The 23,773-nt window shown below is 30.7% G+C and overlaps 1 protein-coding gene across 1 annotated transcript in view; it reads left to right on the top strand.

Annotated features, from left to right (window-relative positions):
- The window catches only part of LOC129965590 (brain-specific angiogenesis inhibitor 1-associated protein 2-like protein 1), a 132,760-nt gene that overhangs the window by 94,879 nt on the left and 14,108 nt on the right, over nt 1-23,773 (top strand). The window contains exons 2-3 of the mRNA XM_056079619.1: nt 3,698-3,773; nt 10,487-10,579. Coding sequence (XP_055935594.1) covers nt 3,698-3,773; nt 10,487-10,579 — 169 coding nt within the window. The remainder of the gene's footprint in view (nt 1-3,697; nt 3,774-10,486; nt 10,580-23,773) is intronic.

Raw genomic sequence — 23,773 nt, forward strand, 5'->3', positions numbered from 1 at the left:
AAAGAAATATTCTCCAAGCGCCAATTAGGTAGAGGGTCTGTCATGACTTGGGGCTGTTTTGCTTACAATGGTGTGGGCTCAATTGCATTCGTTTCAGGTAGAATGAATTCACAAGGATACCAAAATGTCCTAACAAATCATCTTTTGCCAAATGCTGAATGTCTTGCTGGAGAAAATTGTAAATATCAGCAAGACAAATGCATCGATCCATTCGAGTAACAGCACAAAAAATTGGTTCCAAGTCAACAATGTTGAAACTGTGAAACTGCCAGCTAAATAACCTGACCTCAACCCAATTGAGAACCTTTGGGGTGACTTATCAAGAAGAGTTTATGCAAATGGGAGACATTTTACATCAACAACAGAGCTGAAATTTACTATCGAAGATGAATGGTATAAAACCAACCCCACCCTTTGTCAAAAACTCGTTTCATCCATGAAAACAAGAATATTTGAAGTAATTCGAAGAAATGGCTCCTACACAACCTTCTAAGAATTTGTAATTTTTTTCTTATATGTTATTTTCTATGTTGGCCTTAAAGTTTTTACTCAGGCCCAAATATTTATCTGTGTATTCTGTAATATTTTCTAATAATAAAATATTTGCAAATTAATTTTTCTACTTTTTTTACTTTTATTTAAGCTCAATAATTATCAATCAAATGGCATTTTAATTCCTCAGTTTATATGTTTCCATTTTCTCAAAAATTTTTACTGGCCTTAAAGTTTTTACTCAGGCTGTATATAATATGTAAACTTATTTTAGCAGTTGCGTGGCCGAATTGAAGAAAATTTTGAAATTTTAAAACTTCGATTTATTTCATCCGGAAGACATATTATGTACAAGAACCGATGGTAAAATTGACGTCCGTTTACATTGCGATACAAGTGCAAAAGTGACCAACATTTTGCCCTTCAGTGGTTTTACAATTCGATTTTGATAGGGATTTCTTTGACACTTGTAGATTTTGGGAAGGGAAATTTAAGTATCTTTAAGAGAATGTTATAAACATTATGGATTTTTATGCCTTTACTCGGAGCGTGAGAAAATGCTGAAGTGAGCAGTTTTATAGAGCGTGTGTATAATTAATTAAATAAAAAAGTGGAATGGGATCAGGGAATAAGAGACCATTTTAGAATGAAGTTAATATGGGTTATATGAAGATAAAAATTTGGAAATTAATTAGGATTTAAATTAAGAGATATCATTATATATATAATATATATATATGAAATAATTTCGAATCCTGTCGGCTTTTTAATATGTAATATTATTTGTGGTGAAGCATGATGGAGTTTGAAGGCAATGAAGATACTTTTAATTTCGTGACGTCGTTTAATTTCATTTTGAAGAAGCAGGCATATGTACAAGCGACGAGCACACAGAACGACACAGAAAGGAATGAGGGAAGAGCTCTTGGACATTTTATCCCTGGTCTTATATAACCTATGATTTTGATAGGGAAAACATTTCTTCACAGTGCTAATGTATTATGAGGTTTCGATAGGGATTTTCAATACAGGCGCGGAGAAGGCAAGGGAAACAAAGGGAGATTTTAAAAAAGAATTTGCTTGATCAGCGGTATGTTATCTCTTCACGCGTAGTGTGGGAAAGTTAGATTTTAGCTGATTCAACAATTTAACGAAGCTTCTCTTGAATTAATTAAGTAGAGACAGTGGAATTGGATCACGAAATAAGAGAATATTTTAGAATGAAGTTACTATGGGCTAAATTAAGATGAAGTTACTATGAAAATTAATTAAATTGAAATTAGAGTTAAAATATCATTACACACACACACATATATATATATAATATTAAGATTATTCCTTCATAATAAATTGATTAATTTTTTAAATACAACTTTTTTCTGTTTTATTGGAAAAAGGTTATTTTTACTTTTCCTTATTAGTACAATTTAAATTCCTAGTATAAAAAATTACTTTTCTCGCAAGACGACAAGAATTTTCTTTTTAGTATAAAATGCTTCAAACTACACTGCAACTTCATCTTCTTATTGTATAGCTGAACTTGTACTTCAATTGGTGTACCGCAAATAAAATGCTATAAGTGTAGTTTAAATTGCACTGCTTTGTCCAAAATTCTGTGACTGGAGTCGGTTTCAGCGCTGTTTGTTCGGGATCAGCTGAAATGACAATTCTGTGCTGAAACGAGGGTTTTATTAGCATGAGCGATTGACCTTGAGAGAAGATTTCGTTAACTTTTTTGCTTTGAAAGACCTTGGCAACTGAGCACTTGGATACTATTGAACTACTCGAAATTAAAACATCGTTTGATTTTTAGAGCGTAATTTTTTTCTCTGAAAAATATAAATCGTTATTTCACATATTGTGTCTGCAGGGTAAAATTACGTTTTAACATGATTTTAACATTCTTTCTCTTGAATTAAAATTTAATTTTGTGTTGTGAAATAATTTTTTGCGATAAATATGTTTGTTAACCTGTATCGTAAAACTGCTTTTGATTGTAGCAATACGATAAATAATATCTAATTACATTGAATGGAAATAAAATTCTTAAGAATGTCGTAATTGGGGTTGTGTGTATTTTGTTATGACTCCAGTTATTGCAACATGTTAGAAAATAATTTTATTTACATTTTAACTAAAAAAATTAAACATATGATTTTTACTACGAACTTCATCGAGGCAGTGCGCGAGAGAGTTCCGACGAGAAGGAGAGAGAATAGCTTTTTTTAGAAGCATACCCGGATGATGAGCGGAGCGGCAATTACGTCACACACAGCCTCGGCGGAGCCTGTATTTTACAGATATTTGATATGATTTATGATAGGCATTCACTACAAGAACATTTATTAATAATTTAATGTAAAATGGTTGTTTCTTTCTTTCATTATTATAATAACATAAACATGTTCATTTTATTTACTTAAATGTCTTCATTAAATACCTAGATCTTCAAATTTTTATGTAACACATATTACATGTTTTTCATATTTGGTATTTGTTGCCAGATATGCATTTGGCTTTATGAGAGAATGCTGGCGACATAACATGCTTCATCTTACTATAAATAAATCATTGTAGTTAAGAATAAGAATTTTGAAATTAAATGTAACAAAAAAAATTCTTTCCAAAAAAAAAAAATTCATCAAATGTTTCTTAGTTTTATTCGAAGCATTATTTATACTAGTATTTTATTTTAGAATTTAAAAGCTCGTCCTATTCCGTGTTACATACCCACGTTTTTGCTATTGCATCATTGCGAGTCACGAATATGTGACACTCATACAAAAATAAATAAATGAGTTACTGCGTACTTACTAGATGATTAGGGAATTTCTTTTCCTATTTTCTTTTTCGTACCTGTTATTCCAATAACAAGGCAATGCAAAATACCTGCAAAATAGATTTGTTTATCAGCATTATTTTCTTAGTATTAAATAACTACCTTATTTTAGACCAGATAATTAGCAACGAATATTATCGTTTAATTTCAAATAAATCTTTTACGCTTAACTTCATGTTCATGATTTCCTCAACAAAATATTTTTAAACATCCAATTGTGATAAATGACGGGCGCGTCACTCTAATAGCCTTATACCTGTTTTGTTTATTGTGTACATGAACCTTCGATGTGAAGTCAAATCTTACTATCTATGTAGTACTACCACAAATGTTTTTTTCTCAAAACATTTTCCTTTTCTTTTTCAGAATATAATCGAGGAATTTGGGCCATGCACGAAACAACTTGTAACTGCTGGACGGACATACCTGAAGTCTTTAAATGGTATGAATTAACTAAACTATCACAATATTATTTATATATAACTGAACCCAATTCTTCTTACTTTCAAAATGTTTAAAGTAAGAAAAATGTTAACTTATTAACACTAATTAAAATGATTAATTTTAGTTATTTACCATTAGTCTTTTCCAAGTATCTCTTTTACCCATGTATGAAAGATCTATTTTGACACTTAGCCTCCTTCAAAGTGCAGATTTGTTGCTGTTGTTTCTAATGGCACTTGTCATAGACAAGCCCACTCACTGACTTTAGAAATCACTGATTTTAAGCCAAGGGTGCATCTCTTGTTTTTACAGTAGCGCCATCTAGGACCAAGAGTACGGCTTAGATATACACACATCACAACCCTTTTTACAGGGCGGACTTCATTCATGCATTTCATTCACTCCTCCACATATCGTAATTTAGACCTGAATCAGAGAACGATCACCCCTGATCTAGTACCCCCAGTGATATTACTCTCGACATGGATGACTTTGTGACCGCAACAGATTTATATGTGTGTGGTGCGCCAGCCACCACACACACGGAGAGTCTTCTGTTTCCGGGGTTTGCACGCGCAACCCTGGCCCCTAAAGTACTGATTTACCTGGCATGTATGGTTACCATTCGCTCCGGTGTTAATTGCTGATTATGTAGACTATTTCGCTGTTGAATTCTTACTTGTCGAGGGATCTTAGTAGGTCGCTGTAACTGCACTAACCATAGAATCGTCGAAGATCACTATTTTTTGATTCGTTTAGCCATCCAACAATTGTCAGTGTGGTTTCCAGTCAATTTCATTGATGCCACAATTGTATTTAATTTGTCCAGTTTTTTCAGCGCTTGTAGGTCTAACTATGACAGCACCAGAAGTTTAGTTATCTCTAGGCTGCTGCTTTAAACTGTAATATTTTTTAATATAAGCATACTAAAAGCATTTTACGGTAAGCGCTCTTGTAGTGTAGTGGTCAGTAGGTATGAATGATCAATACCTTCAAAATGCTTTTAAAATGGTACAATTCAACATCAGAAAAATATAGGTTTGTATCATTCATTCATTTTAATTAGAAACAGAAATCGATACAATGTACAGGATTGATAAATATTCCTACTTTTTTTTAAATATTTTTTTTAAATTATCCAGATTGAGTTATCGAGCCTTAATTGAATAAACGTTTTATATGAATAATGTTCACTAAAAAATTCAGCAGGTTAATGTACTGATCTTCATAAGAGTCGAAGGGCTTGCAGTAGGTTAATGGTAGTTTCTCTTCTACCTCCTCTTCATCAGTTTCTTTATACTGTACACTGTCATCCCTTCGATCGTTTGTGTATGAGAAGTTATTAGTTCTGTAGCTATTTTGTTGTTGTCACCCAATTTACATCAATGTTGAATAGGTTAATAATCATGAAAGCTTTGCTGACTTTTCAATGAATCACTATATACATTCCGATTGGTCCAAGTAAAACCTCCATGATGAACAGATGAACATAGACATTGATCACTATAAGCAAATTGTTGAGTACTAGAACCGGCGAATTCTCTATGTATTTAGATACAGGTGTGGCGAATTGCGATGAGCGAGGATAGAACCTGGGATCTTGTGGTTCGCAGTCCAGTAACATGACCACAATACAAAAGCAATTGCCCGAGTAGCATAGCTGTTAACTGGCTTATAAGCTTTCACCACAGACTCTTCCCTCCAATGAGTCGGAGTGAGACGAACGATATGGCTGTTGAGTGGTGATGTATTTATTAGCTGTTGAGTCTAATGTGCCTGTACCCATTTGAGTAGCGCCAAGCGTTATGGCGAGCGTGCGCGGTTGCTGTTTCTCATGCTGTTGTGCCAAGTGAGTCTGACGGCTTTGTGTTGATGCGGCCTTTTTGTGTTGCTGTATCAAATGAATCTGACGACTTTGGGTTGCTGCGTCAAGTGAATCTGACGACTTTGGTTTGCTGTGGGTAGATGGCGCCCCACAGGATATTCATTTATCATTATCTTAACCACTAGGAAGTAATCAACAATTGTATATTGTTGATCTCTAGAGTTGGCGAATTTTCTGTGTTATTTAAGTAGGGGAGATCCGTTTCTTTTATTTAATCATTACCATCGATTAGTCGTTATATTCGTGACCCCTACAAGCGGCGACTACTGTATTACTTTCTTTCATACTTTTGTTATCTTTTTTTTTCCCCACTTTACTTTAGTCATTGTCAGTTGAAGTTGGCACTATATATGTTAACATTCTTCTTCAATTATTTAACGTTAACATTCACTGATGAATATCGACATTTGTCAGATTTTGGTAAACTAATAATAATTCGGTAATATAATTAAGCTATATACTACAAGAATCGTATCATTGTTGAATGAAGCATTATATGTTTCTATGAGTCTGGATTCTTTATTCAAATTTCCTTCAAATCAAACAATTTTCGTTTAAATTTTCCACTGTATTGCTAATTTTTTTTTTTTTTTTTGAATCAAATTCTGTTTAGATGCATCTGTAATTTATCAACAACAATTAAATTTCGGTCTAATCTAATTCAAAATTATTTAATACTCTCTTATTTTTTGCCATACGTGTCACAGACTGTAACATAGAAGTTGCATTATGGCAAATTAACATTTTTTCAACTTTTTTTTCACTTTCGTATTCCACCTATCATTGCTGCTTCATGTTTCTCCAGCTTCTTTCTCATTATATATAATTTATACTAATATAACAACACATTTACAATGACTTTGAGAGCAATTTTAGATTGAACATGTTTAATACCATGTTAATATGAAGGTCACAGGCGATCCACATTCGACTAGTAGTCGACATGGCGATACAGTCTAGTCACTAGACTGTATCGCCATCGAGATCTTTCAGTAACTGGTGCGCTAAGATTTAAACATTTGCGTTCGAATAGTGACTCTCACTCACCATTCAAGACGGTGCATCATTTTCACGTTTTATTTGTTTATTTAATTTTTATTAATAAAAATACCTGCAGAGAAGTAAGAAGATACAAATTAATTAAACGGGAGAATTCAACTTAAAACAATAGATGTAGCAGTTGCATTACTCTGTCTTCGCTTTTGGATAACAGATGGCGATGCCTTATTAGGTACACATCCCATAGTGCATTGCGATTGTAATGAAAATGGGATGATATGCTTTTCTGTTAAGCAGCACGAGGAAATGTCTTGTCTTGTCTTTGTGTTTGTTTTGTGTGAAATGTGATTATTAAAGAAATGTTACCGAAAGCATGGGTCCTCTTGCTTCCACTGCACGGATCATAATGATCCTGTATATTTATTTTTCAGAGCAATAAACAATCTTTATATTAGGTGACTAATTATGCATCGAATTACTTTTCCGAGTGTAAAGGGTCAATTAATTTTCTTAATAATAAAATTAATATCAAATTAAAAACGAAAGTTCGTTAGTACTTCAAGTCTATGAAAATAATCAACTGCACCCTTTTCAACATTCCTTGACCTTTTTACACGTGACTTCCGGCCCATTTAATTAATAGGAAATGATTTGAAACGTTTATAACTCCCGGTTTTATTATTATAACCATAAAACTGTAGCTGTTCAGTAATCCTCAAGCTGTTTCGTTGAATGAAATATTTATGCAATAATGCTTTTAATTTTATTATTTTTACATAACTCACACAACTTTACTTCGTGGTAATTCTTAATCTCGTATTGCGATTTCTACTGTAATCGTACGAACGAGAAAAATTTCACGTCCACAAAATATAATTACCGATTTTATGACTTGAAATACTGGACTTATTACCACCACGTTCATGCATGAATGCGGTTATTTTAATCTGTCTAGTTTTGAGGGGCATTTTTTTTTTTGTTGTTTTCATTCAAGACTTTCATGAAGGTCATTGTTCCTTGATATGGTTGTGTTTCTTATTGATATTGCTTTCATTCGTGTGCATTTAAATTGGGTAGTTAAAAGAGATATTATCCATTATTTGTTGTCTTTTTTTTTGTTGTTGTTGTTGTTTAAAATAATGCATTTTAAATGCAACCTTCTATTTTGGTGACATTTTTCTTTTTCTTTAAATTGTTTTTAATGTCTTGTGGTTTTTATACAAAAGATTACAGATGGCTCATACAGATGTTTTGATGTTGTAGACTTTACGATAAAAGTTATCGTTATTTATTGTTGTTTTGCGCATTGTTTTGATAAAAATTTTGATCGAACCGTATATTTGTTTTTATAACCAAAATCCAACCACCTGTCGTTCTCTCTTTTTATCTGAAGAACAAATTTAAAATTTTATTTTTTTCATTAAATTTATAAGGAAATTATTTAATATAACTTTCTATTTGTCATCAAAATTGAACAAAATCATATAGTTTTGGTTTTTATTTTTGCAAGCTATATTTATTTTAACTCGTGTATATTTTGTTAATAAAGTCCCTTGAATCATTAAAATAAGTTTAAAATAAAAAAAAACATTTCAGTGGAGCATTAAAAAGTTGCAAACGACTTTTTATCAAAAATAATACGGTCAGAGTAGAAAATTGTGAAATCATGAACCGTTGATAAAAAAAACATCTACATAAACTGGAGTTTTAATCATATTTACATCATATTTGTAAGAATTTTTGTTTTTATTATAATTATTCTGATTTAATTTTTTGTTGTTTTCAATATCTTTTATGTCTGTGTAGCAACCTTCTACAGATTTAAGGATAGTAGTAGCAGATTTAAGGATATTGGACCCCAAACGATACACATTATTAATAACTGAACTATTTAGTTTCACATTTAAACGCATGTCAACTTAATCAACATATTAATGATTTATTTTAGTTTACTTATACCTTCTCATAGTTGAGATAGGCAAAGAGAAAATATTGAATCAATGTGGGAAAAAATCGAATTCGGGATTTTGACAAATTTTCATATTTCAGACCTCTCCAAGTCTGAAAAAAGCATTTTTATCTGTCTTTATCGAAACACAATAACTCAAATATTTTGAGCTAGATTTATGAAATTTGGTATGTGGTGTTTACACTAAATAGATATTGAACGAAATCCATTCATAGGAAGTCCAGCTATCCGAATATAAATTAATACGATAGCTGCATATCGAATAGTTCTGGATTTATAAATTTTGGTACACAAATTTAATATCTAAAATGTAAATATGTATTCAAATTTAAACTAGATTTATCAAGAAGTTGACTGTCCATTTGTCTGTTATGTTGTACACGTATAAACAAGATGTTTCGAAAACGTGACAGATAAATGAAGTTTGATTCCCAGTTTTAGCATTTAATACAGTTATCAAATTGTGAAACGTATTTGTCAATGAGTTGACGGTCTGCCCGCCTTTTCTTCCACAAGCATGTAAATTCCATAAGTGGAAAACACAGTGACTTTATATATATGCAATTTGCATGTGATTTTGAGACTTTAGTTGTAGTTCTGAGTCAAATAGTTGTAGTTCTGAGTTGATTTCAGTAGGTCGGGGAAAAAAATCCGAAATTTATATTCATTAATCTGTTACTTGTGTATTATCCGCATCCCAGCGATTAGCTCACCGAAAAAATCGCTGAAGTTCGCACTGCCAAAAGAGCCTTTCATAATTATTCTTCGCTGATGGCATTCAGTTACTAACACCTAAGTACATATATTAGAGAGTATGTTAGATAGTTCCGGGAAATTTTCCATCTCTGGTTTATTTATTTTAATAATTTTATAAAAAGTATATATATTTATTTTTCAATATACATATCATGGAAAAAGAATTTCTGAGAAATAATCCGAAATCATTAATTGATATCTTTTCTTATAATTTACGCATTTAATTATTATGACAGATTATACAGAAATGATAAAACCTCAAATATAACATAACATTAAAAATTATTTTATTGGCCGTTTAAGTGGAATATAACATAAATACTTTAATAAATTATTAATATTCCAATATATTATAAATGAAGTATTAATTACACTTTCATTTATTATATAATGGTTATGATATTGAATACATGCTCGCATTAAATTCTTAATATTTTATAATTCACAGAATTAATATTTCGTTTAAAATTTCGTTGGCAACTAGATTAATAACATTACTTAATCGATATGTCTCCGGATTCCCTCAGTCTTTTAGCCTTTAGCAATTACACAATTGGAAATCTTTTATTGCTTTTATGACTGTTTTGACCATCGTTTTCTTCACAAAAATAAATAAACTAAAACCATGTTTATAAAGTCTTTTTTATTTTCTACGTTTTTTTATCATGATATTTCATATTGTTAAAAATATATTCATTATATAAAACTGCAGAATTCTAGTACGTAAAATAATGATTAAAATAAAATTCAACCCTTACAAACATGAAATTTACGGATATGAAAGATGCCGAGTGAAGTAAAAGCGTGTAGAAATTAAGAATATCTTACGATTTTTGTTTACTCGAGTGTTTTCCCCATAAATTATCAAACATTTATTCTAAACTTTTAACTCTTTTAGTCTTCCCTATTTAACTTCATTTCATTTTATCATGATTTCTAGGATTTCCCAAGTTAAAGTTTGGGAGAATTTATAATTTTTTGATTCATTAAGATAAAATTTACAACTCAACTATTTTGGCTAAAATTTCTTCCTGCGAAATGTGTAAAAATTGTAAATATTCTTGAGAAAAATTTCATACTAACATTATTTTTATCTTTTCAGCTATGGTGGCTGCGTCCCGACAGTATACCGACGCTTTAGCGAAAATTGCTTCTTTAGCTAATAACAGCACTCTAAGTGGATCAAGGGATATCGGTAAGATAAATAATTTTAGATAAAATTTGTTTACAGATCGGCTTATTATAAAAACTGGTAATATGCGCATGATAAAAAAAAATCCTTCCAATAGCTTCTTTGGATATATTTTATATTAATCATATTACTATTTTAATTATTTGATGTATATTTTTTTTCGTTAATAATTTTTTGGTTTGTGTGTCCGTTTTCGTTTTTGCATAATTAAGAGCAATTCTAAAATAATATAAAAACATGCTATCAAGTTAGATATTCTATTATTTTTAAAGTTTTGTAAACTTTTTCTATACTTTCGAATGCCGAATTCAAAGCTAGTACTGCTTAAAAATAGTGAAACTGAAAAAGCTTTTTAAGTTTTTCCTATTATCATAATTTTAAGTTGAGATAGTTAAAAATGTAATTTCTTAAATTTGCTTATGTTTTTTTATTATTCCTTATGTTGATCATAAATCATAAAAAAGCTGTATAATAGAATTTTTTTTAATACAAAGAACTGTAAGTCAGCCATCTTACTCTCCGGCCCGCCACGAAGACACACGGATTTAAACCATAAAACTGAATGACCGGACCTCCGAAACAGCAACATTGACGGGAACTGTGGTTGAGTCCTAAAAGCCGTCACCGGCCAAGGTACAACCCTCCCCGAAGGAAGTACGCCCCGTCGTCGGTGGGAGGAGTCAAATCCCCCACCTATTAGTGTACCCCTCCAGGATGGCGAGATCCAACCACCATGCCGGAAGCATCTCATCCTCATTTTGAGGTGCCCCCTCGAGGGGTTACAAAGAACTGCAAATCCAATTTTAAATGATCATATTGTTTAAATATAGTAAAATTCGTTTATTATTTTAAATTAATAATTAATATCAATAATTAATAGCAATGTAAAAAGTATTTTACTAAATAAGACAAATGAATGGGAAAACTGTATTTAGGTTCGTAATTTTTTTCAAAATTATGTTTATTGATTCAGGAAAATAATTTTTTGCTTAATTTCAGCATAATATTCAACCTATATTTAAAGTTTTGAAAATGAGTTTAACTATTGGCTACGATTAGAATGGATACTCTCTCCAGGTATTTAAACACAAAATAACGAACCTGCATCTATACATAGTATAAAATGAAATCTCCTGAAAGCGTCTGTATGTTTGAGAGAGAAAAAGTCGAGAAATACTTAACTGATATTGGACATATTTGTAGGGCATTTATTGGGGATGGTTTTAGTACATTGAAGTCATATCAAAATTAAAAAAGGAGTTTTAGAATTGTAAATTTAATTATTTTTTTTACTACGATTCGCGCATGCGCAAAAGAGCAATATCAGTGTTTTGCACTTATCCGCGCATGTGCGAAAACCTGAAAGTACGCAAATAGCAAGAGTTTTGGTATACATATGCGATACATTTCTTTGTTTACGTCTGATTTTTAACATCGATTCAAAACTCATTATGAATATATCATATTTTAGCCGTTTTAACAATCTAAATATTTCTGAATGTGTGGTATAAAAATTATTTTGTAATTATGTTTGATGATTTCTAAATGATATTTTTATGTTTATTTGATGTTACGTGGCATACCCTTGTCATATCAGGTGGAGGCTAGATTTAAATTTAAAGCTAATTTTTCCTCTTGGATGTTATGGCTACGGGCGACGTTGTGCGGGTACTGCTAGTTTCATTTAAATTATGAAAGATTAAAAAAAATATTCTTAAGCAATATAATTTTATTCTTTAAACCTTTGAAAAGGACGCTATGTTCTGCTTTCAAAATTGCGATCAGAAATGTTTAATAGGTGCTCTAATTTTCAAAAAAAGGTTTTTATTGAAATATATTGTCTAACTATATTTTTTGTGGATTTTGATTTATAATCTCATTGATTCAATTTGTGTCATAAAATGAAAACGCTCTTTTGTCTTCATTTTTTTCTCCTATCTGCTCAACTTGCTGTTGTTTATTATCTACTTATCCTGCCGGTGCATTTTTCTTGATATTATCTCCTAAATCTGAGAAATATTCTATTGTCTCTTGAAGTATGTCACGAGTGTTTTGTTGACATTATCCGATAACGCTGAGGGTGCAGCCGAGATATGATTCTTTTGAATACGAATTAACCCTCTGGACCCTGCAAAATTGACATATGGTTATACTGCGCTGAATTTTATTAGGGTTTAATGAATGACGGAATATTCTGGCTTTTTGTGCAAAATCAGCAGAAAATGACAGTGTCACCACCTAGGTATAATTTTTAATACGCTTTTTTAACATTAGATTGTTATTAACACTCAACTGTGATTAATAGAAAATTCTTGCATGGTATGCAAAATCATCAGCAAATGATGGCGATACCACAACTAGGTATACTTTTTAATACGCTTTTCTAACAATACCTGGAAGATTGAGTTTCTCTGGTCAGATTTTGTAAAATCGTGTTTTTTCGGAAAAAATATTTAGATAGCAATCGCATGCTAATATTTACATATGAATATTTTTCAATCTTAAATACATATGAACTGGTCATTTAGATAAAAAAAAATCATTAATGCACTTTGTTTAACATGTTATTCGGAACAATCTGCTAGATTACAGTATTCATATTACAATTTATATATTACTCATATTTTTGCAGTTATTATGGTAAAATCGGTTCCAATATGGACCTGTATGACACTATCAGTTTGAGAGCAGATAGAAAAAGACTCTAATAGTTAGTTATAAAAAAAAAATGTGCGTAAAATCGCGTTTTTACAGGAAAGACACCTATATACATAAACTTAACAAGCAAAAATATTAAATATAAATACATAAGTAAAAAAATAAAGAAAAAGCGCGATTTTACGAGGACGAAGTGCCGAGAAGTTTGCGCGAAATGCCGAGGGCCCGCAACACACGCGATGTTCATGTTGTTCTGACTACTATACTGCACTGCACATATAGGGTGTTCATTAATTATTGTCGAGGTTTCTGTACCTCATAACTTTCGAATAAAAAATATTACCCAAAAACCGATTACGTATTCGTAAATTACAGCTCAAAGAATTTTATTAATGATATTAAAATGTACAGCTTGCACAATTTGCACTTTGTAGGCATTCAGCTGAAGGCGATTATGTATTCGTAAATTCGCTGAACAAATTTTGACTTTTGATAATCGTGAGGGTTCTCCGAGCCCCATATTCTACAGCTATGTTTATTCACTTTTTCTGACACATGAAAAGTGGATTCGTCACTGAAGAACCATTTCCGAAGGTAATTTTCATCTTCCTCAATTCGAGTCAAAATTTGTTCAGCGAATTTACGAATACATAATCGCCTTCAGCTGAATGCCTACAAAGTGCAAATTGTGCAAGCTGTACATTTTAATATCATTAATAAAATTCTTTGAGCTGTAATTTACGAATACGTAATCGGTTTTTGCGTAATATTTTTTATTCGAAAGTTATGAGGTACGGAAACCACGACAATAATTAATGAACACCCTATACTTCGAAGTGGAAGTTGAATCTACTTATTCTAATAGTTAGTTATAAAAAAATGTTTTTAATGTGTATGTAAAATCGCTTTTTTCACGGAACTTAAAAAGCAAACCTTATCTGAATTAAAAAAAACCTTATCTAAATATTAAATTTGTTCCAAGACGTTAGACGTTCCTCTTCCGAGATACACGAAATAAATTCTTATATAAGAATTGCTCGTTTAAAATAATAAGCATTTTTCGATTGCTTTTAACACGCACTTGAGTGTCAGAAAATTCTTGCATTGTATGAAGAATCAGCAACAAATGGTGGTGATACTAAAATTAAAAAAAAAAAAAAAAATCGACATACTAAAAAAAATATCAAAAAATCTCTAACATCCTTGATTCTTCTTTTTGTTGAAATATCTATTCAGTAGGCTCTTTTGGATACAGATAAATATATTCTTCCCAAGACCAACTCAATATATTATATTTTTTATTAACTATTTTGGTATAAGATGAAATTACCAGAAAAAATTTAAGTTCGAAATAAGGTCTCAAGCACTGATTACGGCTTCAAAGAGGTCGCTAGTGACAGATGTTTTAAGAGTCTTATCTTTAAAATAACATGACCTCACATTATTTACTCAACTTTAAGATATCCATATGCATTAGTTTTATTATTTATGCACATTTTAATTTTATATAAATAATCAAAACTATTTTGTCATTTGAAATGCGTGGTGAATTTTTTGTTCGTAATTGTCTTATTATTTGTTTCGACTACATACCTATCCACTGAATAACCACTATCGTCAAACCACAGGCGTGGATACTCAGAATTTGCCTCAAAACCCTCCTCCTATAGAGATTTCCTGGCGCTACTCTGTTACATGTCAAAATCGCCCACCAGTTATTTGTTTCCAACCTGGGTGTGATGAACTGTCGATTTGATTACACAAAGTCATTTTTTGGTCATTGTTCTTCAAATCCTGAAGAAGGGAGGGACATCACTTCTACTTCGAATTTCACTCCCTTAGAGAACAAATGACTTGTTGCATGTTCTTCGAACTGGCGGTCCGGAAAGAAAAGCGTAGGTTGACAAGATAGTGTTATCCTTTCTGTCTTGGTTGTTCAACAACTTGCTGATTTATCGACTGGTGAACAAATTATTGTGTCTGATTGCGATCTCTATACTGTTTTTTGGTTTATTTCAGTCGTTAGTTTTGCTTCTTTTTTAGAATAAAAAAGTAATCTCATTCGTTTCTGGTAGTTTTAGTGTTTTAATTCATTATGTGGTGTATGTGTGAAGTATTTTACTTTTCAGATTTATCTTTACTGAACTTTTAACTTTGAAAATTTCAAATTATCAGTTTTATTGCTTTATCATATATTGTTTTAATTACAATACACTCCCAAGTATTCGGTTCGTGATTATCAGGTTGGTTTGTTGAATTTACTGGCTATAAAACAATTTCTGATTATGCAGCACCAACCATAGGTATATGCAAACATACCTATGGTTGGTTTTTATGCATACCGCATAAAAAAGCATATGGTCATATTTTAAAAGGTTAATTAAAAATTCTGCCGAATGTTACAAATAGTCTATTTGCTAATCTGTATAAAAATCTATTGTATATATTTTTGAAATATTAAAAAGCGAACAATACTCATGTAAGTTAGGAAAAAAAATCATTTTTAAAAAGGTAAAAAGATGAGGATGAGGCACTTTATGAAGAATGACTTTTAAAATGATACGGAAAAAATTAAAATATTGAATTCGTTGAGAGTTAAAGCGTGGAAATTCTCTAAGAATGCCCCGAATTGTCATTAGGCGTTGGCGTACTGTACATAAAGGGGCGGGTTCACCCAGCAACAAATGTCTACATGTGTAAAATTGCCAATTCTTAAACGAATAAGTGTTTCCAATTTTCTGTTAGATTAATGGTCCAAAAGTCGATGGAATATTTCATAGAACGAAGCTTGTTTGCCTCTTTACAGTCCCATTCTGTTTGCCATTCTAAATTAAGAATTGTTTTTATATATCTTTTGTTGTCATTAAAAAGAACAGAGCCATTTAAAATGCTGTTGGCGAATTTCGCTGCCTCGTCAGCCAATTCATCGCCAGGTATACGATTGTGTGGGAGAACCCAGATATATAGCCAGAAATTCAGGATCAGTCCATCACGTCCGGGACGTGTTTAAATAGACTACCAAGTAATAGACTTTGAAAAGCTGAATTTATCTAACTTCCTATGGCAAGTTCGTATGACTTTTGCCAAGAATTATTACCCACATTGCTTTAAGTGAAACGAGAAAGAATAACCATGCAAAGATTAAGCTCAAAAAGAAAAGAAAAAAAGTTCCTCCTTGCTCAACTCAGGAGAAAGTGACACGGAAATGAACTCGCACCTCCACGCACGTCTGCACACCCAATAAGAGGTTCTTGCCAAGCCACCTTCTTCCATTCACCAAGATGAAGAGCGATTATCTCTCAAACTAACCGATCTTGAAGTGCACGCGACCTTAGAAACAAGGATCATTGCTATGCAATTTTCCTTGGTTCATTTCAGATGAAACGGAACTGTTTTTAGAAGAGTGGATGAGTATTTTGATTCAGTTGTATTATTATGAAGTGTTTCAATTTGCTTTTGTACCTTAAAGCGGAATATCTTCATTCGGGTGCTTGCGCTTTCTACGTGGAAGAAATTCCATGGCAAATTCAAAAAACTGTTTGTGTGGCAATTGATGCAAGATTTGAATTTGTCACCATTCGTGCAGTAAAGTGTTGGCAACCCTGTTAGAAAAACCATTTGACAGCTGTTAGTTTAGGGTTAGTAAAAACGGAGCGTTACACGACAGAACAAAGTGTTAATGCAAGATTTGAATTAAATAAATAACAATGTTTTTTTTTCTTTAAATTGTTATATTTTTATTGAATTGTAAAGTATCCAGGATAGGATTATGTATGATATAACACATGGGGCTAAGGGCCTACACGGCTTTGCTGGCACATATGTACTTTTTTGTCGAAATTTTCCATGACCATTTTGCATAAATTTGACTGAATTTTCGTCCATGTAGCCTTGAATTTTTTTCCTTCAATGCACGCGTGCTTGTTGGTATAGACCTTTGACTTCAAATAACTCCATAAAAAGAAAAAGAATAGTGTTAAATCGCATTATTTAGGGGCCAATTTTTAAATTTTCGAACTGTGGTCACCAGACTTTCAGTATTTTTTAAATATTGTTCAATAATGAAAGTACGTTCTGCCGTGTAACGCTTCTTTTTTTACTAACCCTTACCAGCTTTCGAATAGTTTTTAATAGGGTTGCCAAGACTATACTGCATGAATGGTGGTAAATTCCAATCTTGCAAAAATGTGGGACACCCTTTATCGATTTGCATCGTTAAAATCAATTGGCAAATCTTCGCGTTTCTTGACATTTCTGAATCAGGGACAAAATGTTTTCGGAATTTCTGTCAATGAAAAGTCAAATTTTGAAATAAAAGATTTGAATTGGCTTGAAGTAAGTGTTTGAATTGATTATAAAGAATATTTTATATAATATTATTCGTTGTTTTTGATAGTGGGTTTATATTCTTCCTCGATGCGATTATATTAGATACAATTTTGAACGTTATCGCTACACTGTATTGAAGAATAATTTTTGAAAAATACTATAAAAACTGACAGACAGACAAAATCTAGCTTAAAACATTATCGTGAGGCGCCATTTTTCATGCTAGAAACTGAATTTTTCAAACATTTTTTTCCCCAACATTTTTATGAAATCCCTTGGTTTTTTTTTTTTTTTTTTTTTTAAGTACAAATTCAGAAAGGTTTAGAAATTTGATATTTTTTTCGGAAAACTCATTTATATAATAACTGTTTTAGAGTAATATCAAACTAAATGTAAGGGTAATAAAGGGAATATAAATGCAAAGAAAGGTTTGTAGAAGCTAAACAATATGTGGTCGTAACATAAAACTTTTATATTTTTATGACATATTGAGTAAAGAAATAAAACTGTACATCTTCATTGTGTTGTCATTCTTCCTGTTAATGTCACCTGTTGCCATCCACGTGGTCACAGTTACGATACAGTTGATTCAAAATCACAAGGATCGTTGCCAGTAGATCACGTGTAACTTTAAAATATTATTCTTATCTTTTACAAGCATGTCGTATTCTTTGGCCTAAAATTACCGTTTATATGTAAAAAATAAGGAAATAAATAAATAAAACATAGCCTTGATTTTCGAATTGTAAATAAAAATTTTGTATCCTCTAGTTTTTAAAATTATGAATGGCATGTGGTTATTTAAAAAGAGAGCAAAATTCGTCAGAAATGCATCAATTCTTTGAGAAAACTTAGAAATAAAATTTCAGTAATTGAAGATAAATTTCGATAAATACCAAATCTTTAAGTTTTAAAAATACTTATACAAAAATTTGAAGACACTGGAAAATTGGCTTATGAAATAGAATTTTCTTTTTCTTTTTTTTTTAATAATTTTTTTCGCTTTCTTTGACAGTTTTCCTTTTGTTTACAACTTTTTAGAAATTTACACTTTTTTAAGTATAAAATAAAATATAAATTTTTTTAATTGATTTGATATGCAGAATCGTTTGCAACTGAAATGAATTAACTTTTCTTATTAGGCGAAAAAGTTATCCTTTGAGATGTTATGAAAACGATTTATTGGAATTCTGAAAACTATTAAAAATTCTATTTTGCAAATAAATTCTTTTACACTTTGAATCGAAAAACTAGAATGCAATTAAATTAAACCCGAATGAACTTAATGAAATTTTATTTTGCAGATAAATAATTTTAAATAAAATATAGCTACTAGTTGTATAATTAATGTGAACTAATTAACAAATACCATTGTTAATTAATGTGTCATTAATTAAATTCTAAAACTGCTTAAGTAGCGTAAACTTATTTTTCTTGAAGGTGGTTATAAGAAATATAACAGCATATTGTTTCGTACTGATGCCATATATATTGAAATTGTACTATTAAGCTCGTTACATCCCCTATAATCAACCTACAAATAAGTTATATTCTTCCCTATTGTATTCTTTCATATAATATGGGTAGGTTTAAGTAGCGAAGAAAATAATAGGTTACCCCATAGGTAATCGAAGAAACTATAGACCAAGCCCTTTCCAGTTTCTGCGAAAGAATTTTAACATCCCATTAACTTATAATTTAACGGTGGATCTTCCTGCCATCCGGAACATAAATGAGCTTTTTCCTCTCTAAATTGTGCACCGTGGCGTCTTGGGGAGATTGACTTTTACATGGGGATACCGCAAATATTATGTAATATTTTGAAAATTTTAAAGTAATTTAGAAAGTTTTAGTTCCTTTTACAATTTTGAGCAAAATTGGGCTCTCGGCAATTGCTGTCATGAGATGAAAGTATTGGGAGAAAATCAATGAGAAAAAGGAAATGAGGGTAGCTACTTAAGTCCATTATTTAAGGAAGTATATAGTGATTAATTATAAGTATATAGTGATATGTAATTGATTTATTATGTTGTAATTTATAATTTTTTTTGTGGCCTAAAATGATTTTTTTTTTTTTTTGTTTTTTACATTGCTTATATAAGAGTTTTGACAATTTTTCACTAAAGTTTTTGTTAAATTTTATATTAAACCTTGTTAAAAAATTACCTGGGCACTACGAATCAAAAAAGTGTTGCAATTACTAGATTAGTCTGAATTTGATGCATTTAAATTTTTCTTATATTAAAAATTTCGTAAATTAGTTTGCTTAAGAATTTGTAAGCATTTTTTATAACTTGCTTCCTTCTTTCGAAAAATATGCAGGCATCTTTGTTATACTTAAAAATAAAAAGGACGAATTTTATTCTAGCATGATATGTGAAGCCTACATAGTAAAACGTGGGAAGTATGCTTACTTATCGATTGAGTTTTCCAAAAGTTTAAAAAAATGTACCATAACTTTATGCATTTCTTCACAATGAGTCAAAAGCATATGAAAATATTTTTACTTTTATAATTATTCAATCATTCATTAGTTCATATTATTCACTTCATGTAAACATATACCTGTAATGTCACATAAACATATACCTTCATGTAAACATTACTGTGTCTATAAACATATCTAGCATTGCTGTGTCAAGAAACATACCTAGCATTATTTTGAGGCAATCATTATATAGCCAGGATCTGATGAGTTGGTAGGTGTGACGTAAGAATTGCGTGATATCGGACAAATTTATTTCAATAAGTTAGGGGGGCGAGAATGATTTTTTTTTCATGAAACCAAATTCGCAACCAGAAGTTGGAAAAAAAAATCAGCGAAGTTCATCTCAGTTCATATATACCGCAACTCTTTTATTCTTCAGTGATCCGCTTTCTGATCCATACTTTTTCTCTCTTAGCAAATGTACTCGTCAAAGATCAGTCGCCAACTCGTCAGAACCACGCTGTATCTCTCAAAGAAGTAACGAGAAATATTATTTTCTCTCACAAATCAATTAATAACTCACAACTAACAAATATTTTCACATTATTCCGTATCGAATGTGAAAACTGAATAATTTATATTAAATGTTATGTCTCAAAAAATATTCTTAAAATATCATGAAAACTTTTAGCCGACTGGACAAATACTTAACTTATGAAAATTGCCATAATACATAATGCACAAATTATCGCACAGCTAAATGCCTTCATACATTATTTACAACAAGTTTCATGTAATATTCAAAAGCTTCCGTCTCTTTGATGGTTTAATAATGATATGCAGTTATATTTGTTATTCTATGGTCCTCGTTTAGCATCAAGCATGTTCGGTGTTGTTTTTAATATTTATTGTGTTTTCTTTCCTAAACAACTGCGCTCGTCCATTTCCAGTTAAAATATTTTATCTTCATCAGCGCTGTAATAGATACTCTTTGTTATGCATCTTGGAAGTATTTGTTCTATGATAGGGCTCATAAAAAGGAACATTTCCTAAGAATCATGGAACAAAAACACATTGCTCAATATTCCTTTGCCTTGTCCTTCGAATGCTTTCTGTCACGCTACCGTGAAAAAAATAGATTTACTTTGGACTTTGGCCAAATATTACACCATGTCGTTTCTAAAAGAAGAGCTTATGTCTATTTAATGGTGGGTTTTTACTTTGAATTGAAAGGATATGATTTTTATTTTGTAAAGTGACACTTCTTAGAAATCAACATCTTGTCCAAAGTGCGCTTTTTTTTTAATTGAGGAAAAGCTTTTGTTGTTAGCCTTCGGTTTCGAACTTTGTTTGGTTCAAGATATTTTTAAAATCATGGTTAATACATTGATCGCCATAGAATTTTTTTATAAATTCGTTGGAAATTATTATTTTTAGATTTTATTATTATTCTGTACGGATATATAAACATAGCTAGTATTTTATTATTTTGATTCATTTTTCATATACTAAATGTATAGAAATTATTATATTCGTCAAAAAATTCGAACTTGAGATTTCGACGAGTCTTCACGTTTTATATCTGCCTGAGTTCAAAAAACACATTTTTGGCCTTATGTCTGTTTATGATGAAGACGAATCAAAAACATTTCTAGTTTGACTGATGAAATTTGGTATATGCTCTTTGGTATATGTCCATCAAATTTGGAATTATCTGTCGAAGGTTTCTGTTGATTTGTACTTTCACAAGCATGTAAAGGCTACAATTCTAAAACATAATGTTTTAAATATATCAGATATTTTACGTGATTTTAAGATCACAATTATAGGTCTGTGTTAAATTTTGGTTTCAATTAGTCTCAGGAAACACAAATTCGATTTTCGAATGCTATCAACTGAATTTCAATGACTAATCGCTTAAAAGATCGCCTATAGTCACTCGATATATCCAGTAAAAATGCTGAATTCGCACCAAAGATGATTATTTTGTAACTATTGTCCGTCAAAGACATGTAAGGCGTTCGCGGACTTACCCAAGGTCTCTAATTTTATGCTCGGGAAATTTGTATAATACATTTATTAAAATATGCGGGATAGTTTTGGCTGGTTGTTTTGACTTTGTTGTTCTACTGAATATTTGAACGGCATTTTTTCCCGCCCTGATTTGAAGGTCTCTTTATTAACAAATATCTGAATTAATTTTTAAAAAAATTTAATTGTGAGAGATCATTGAGCTTTCCATTAAGTATTATTTTAAAATTTCTGAAAAGTGTTCAAAACATTTTTTATCACCTGCTGACGTATATTCTAAAAAAACATAATGATTTCAAAATCTTTTCGCCGGCAAACGTATGATTTAACATCTCAATCTCTTTTAATAATGTCTATAAGTTAATTGCTAAAAGAAATATATTCTTTACTATTAGCAACTGAAAATTACCATAATTGCTTTGGTTTATGAATCTTATTAAACCAAATCATAATCACATAATAAAATTGTACGAAAGCTATTGGCATAACATTCTGTACAATATTTCTATGATATCTTTACTATTTCACGCGGTATTCTGAATATTGAGTAAGGCTGAGTAGATATTCTACAATATCTAGCGATAATAGGTGAGCATTTGCCATTCATATATTTTCCTTTGTTTTCATTAATTATGTTATGTAAAGGTGTTGTGACCATGAAATTTAATCAAGAGAAATTCAATCATCCGATCCGTTCAGAATGCATTGAATACAGTATTTATATACAGTAACTATATACAGTATTTCGAGGTACAACTGGTCTACTATACAATTTTCTTAACTTGCAATATATATATATATATATATATATATATATATATATATATATATATATATATATATATATATATATATATATATATATATATATATATATATATTACAATAATTATGTTAGAAACGAGAGGTTGTGTTATTAATTGCTTATTCCCAAACAAGAGCATTACCCTCTCTCCCTGTGCGTAAAAAATTGTTGACCTTGCACATGATCAGGAACACCACAATTGTTCAGATTTTTATTTCTAATCCTGCACGTGAACGTTTTGAACTTCATATTATGCATTTGGCGCTTTATTTTTCGACCGATTGAAACGAAATTTTGAACTAGACTGCAATTTCATGTATTAGTGTTTTTACTATCAAATTTTACTTAAGTCATTGTGTTTTTGAATTATCGCGTTTATATTCTTGCGAAGATGCTGATCGTATAAACCATCGTTCTCGCTTATCGATCAATTGATAGTCATTTAAATTTCCTTTTTAATATGTACTGACCGAGAATAGAATTATTTTCTTAAATTTATCTTTGAATTTCACACTTAAAACATCAATCAATTTGTTTTATGTTTATTAATTATATAATTTACTTACACTTGGATTATTTAGTAGTTTTACCGTGGTTCGATAGGAAGAAAAACATTTCAGTTTAAGTTTCTATGCTTTCATTTGAACATTTCACTCTTTTATTATATATTTAGAATTACAGATTTTCGTTGATTTGGGTATTAAGTAATGCCTTTCATTTCGCAAGAAAGAATGTGAATAAATTAAAAAATTAAATTTTTGGAACACCTTGTCTAAAGTCATATGAGATTAGTGTTTCCATTAAAAAATTTAAAAGGTTGTGAATTATTTATTCAGTTGAAAGATATTGAAATCTTTCAATTAGAAAAATTCTGTTACGTGTCTTCTAAGAGCGCACCAGTAATTATGATTTTTTTTTGCAAAAAATTATTTAATTTGTATTTTAC

This window comes from Argiope bruennichi, chromosome 4 (genome assembly GCF_947563725.1).
Source record: "Argiope bruennichi chromosome 4, qqArgBrue1.1, whole genome shotgun sequence".
Lineage (NCBI taxonomy): Eukaryota > Metazoa > Arthropoda > Arachnida > Araneae > Araneidae > Argiope > Argiope bruennichi.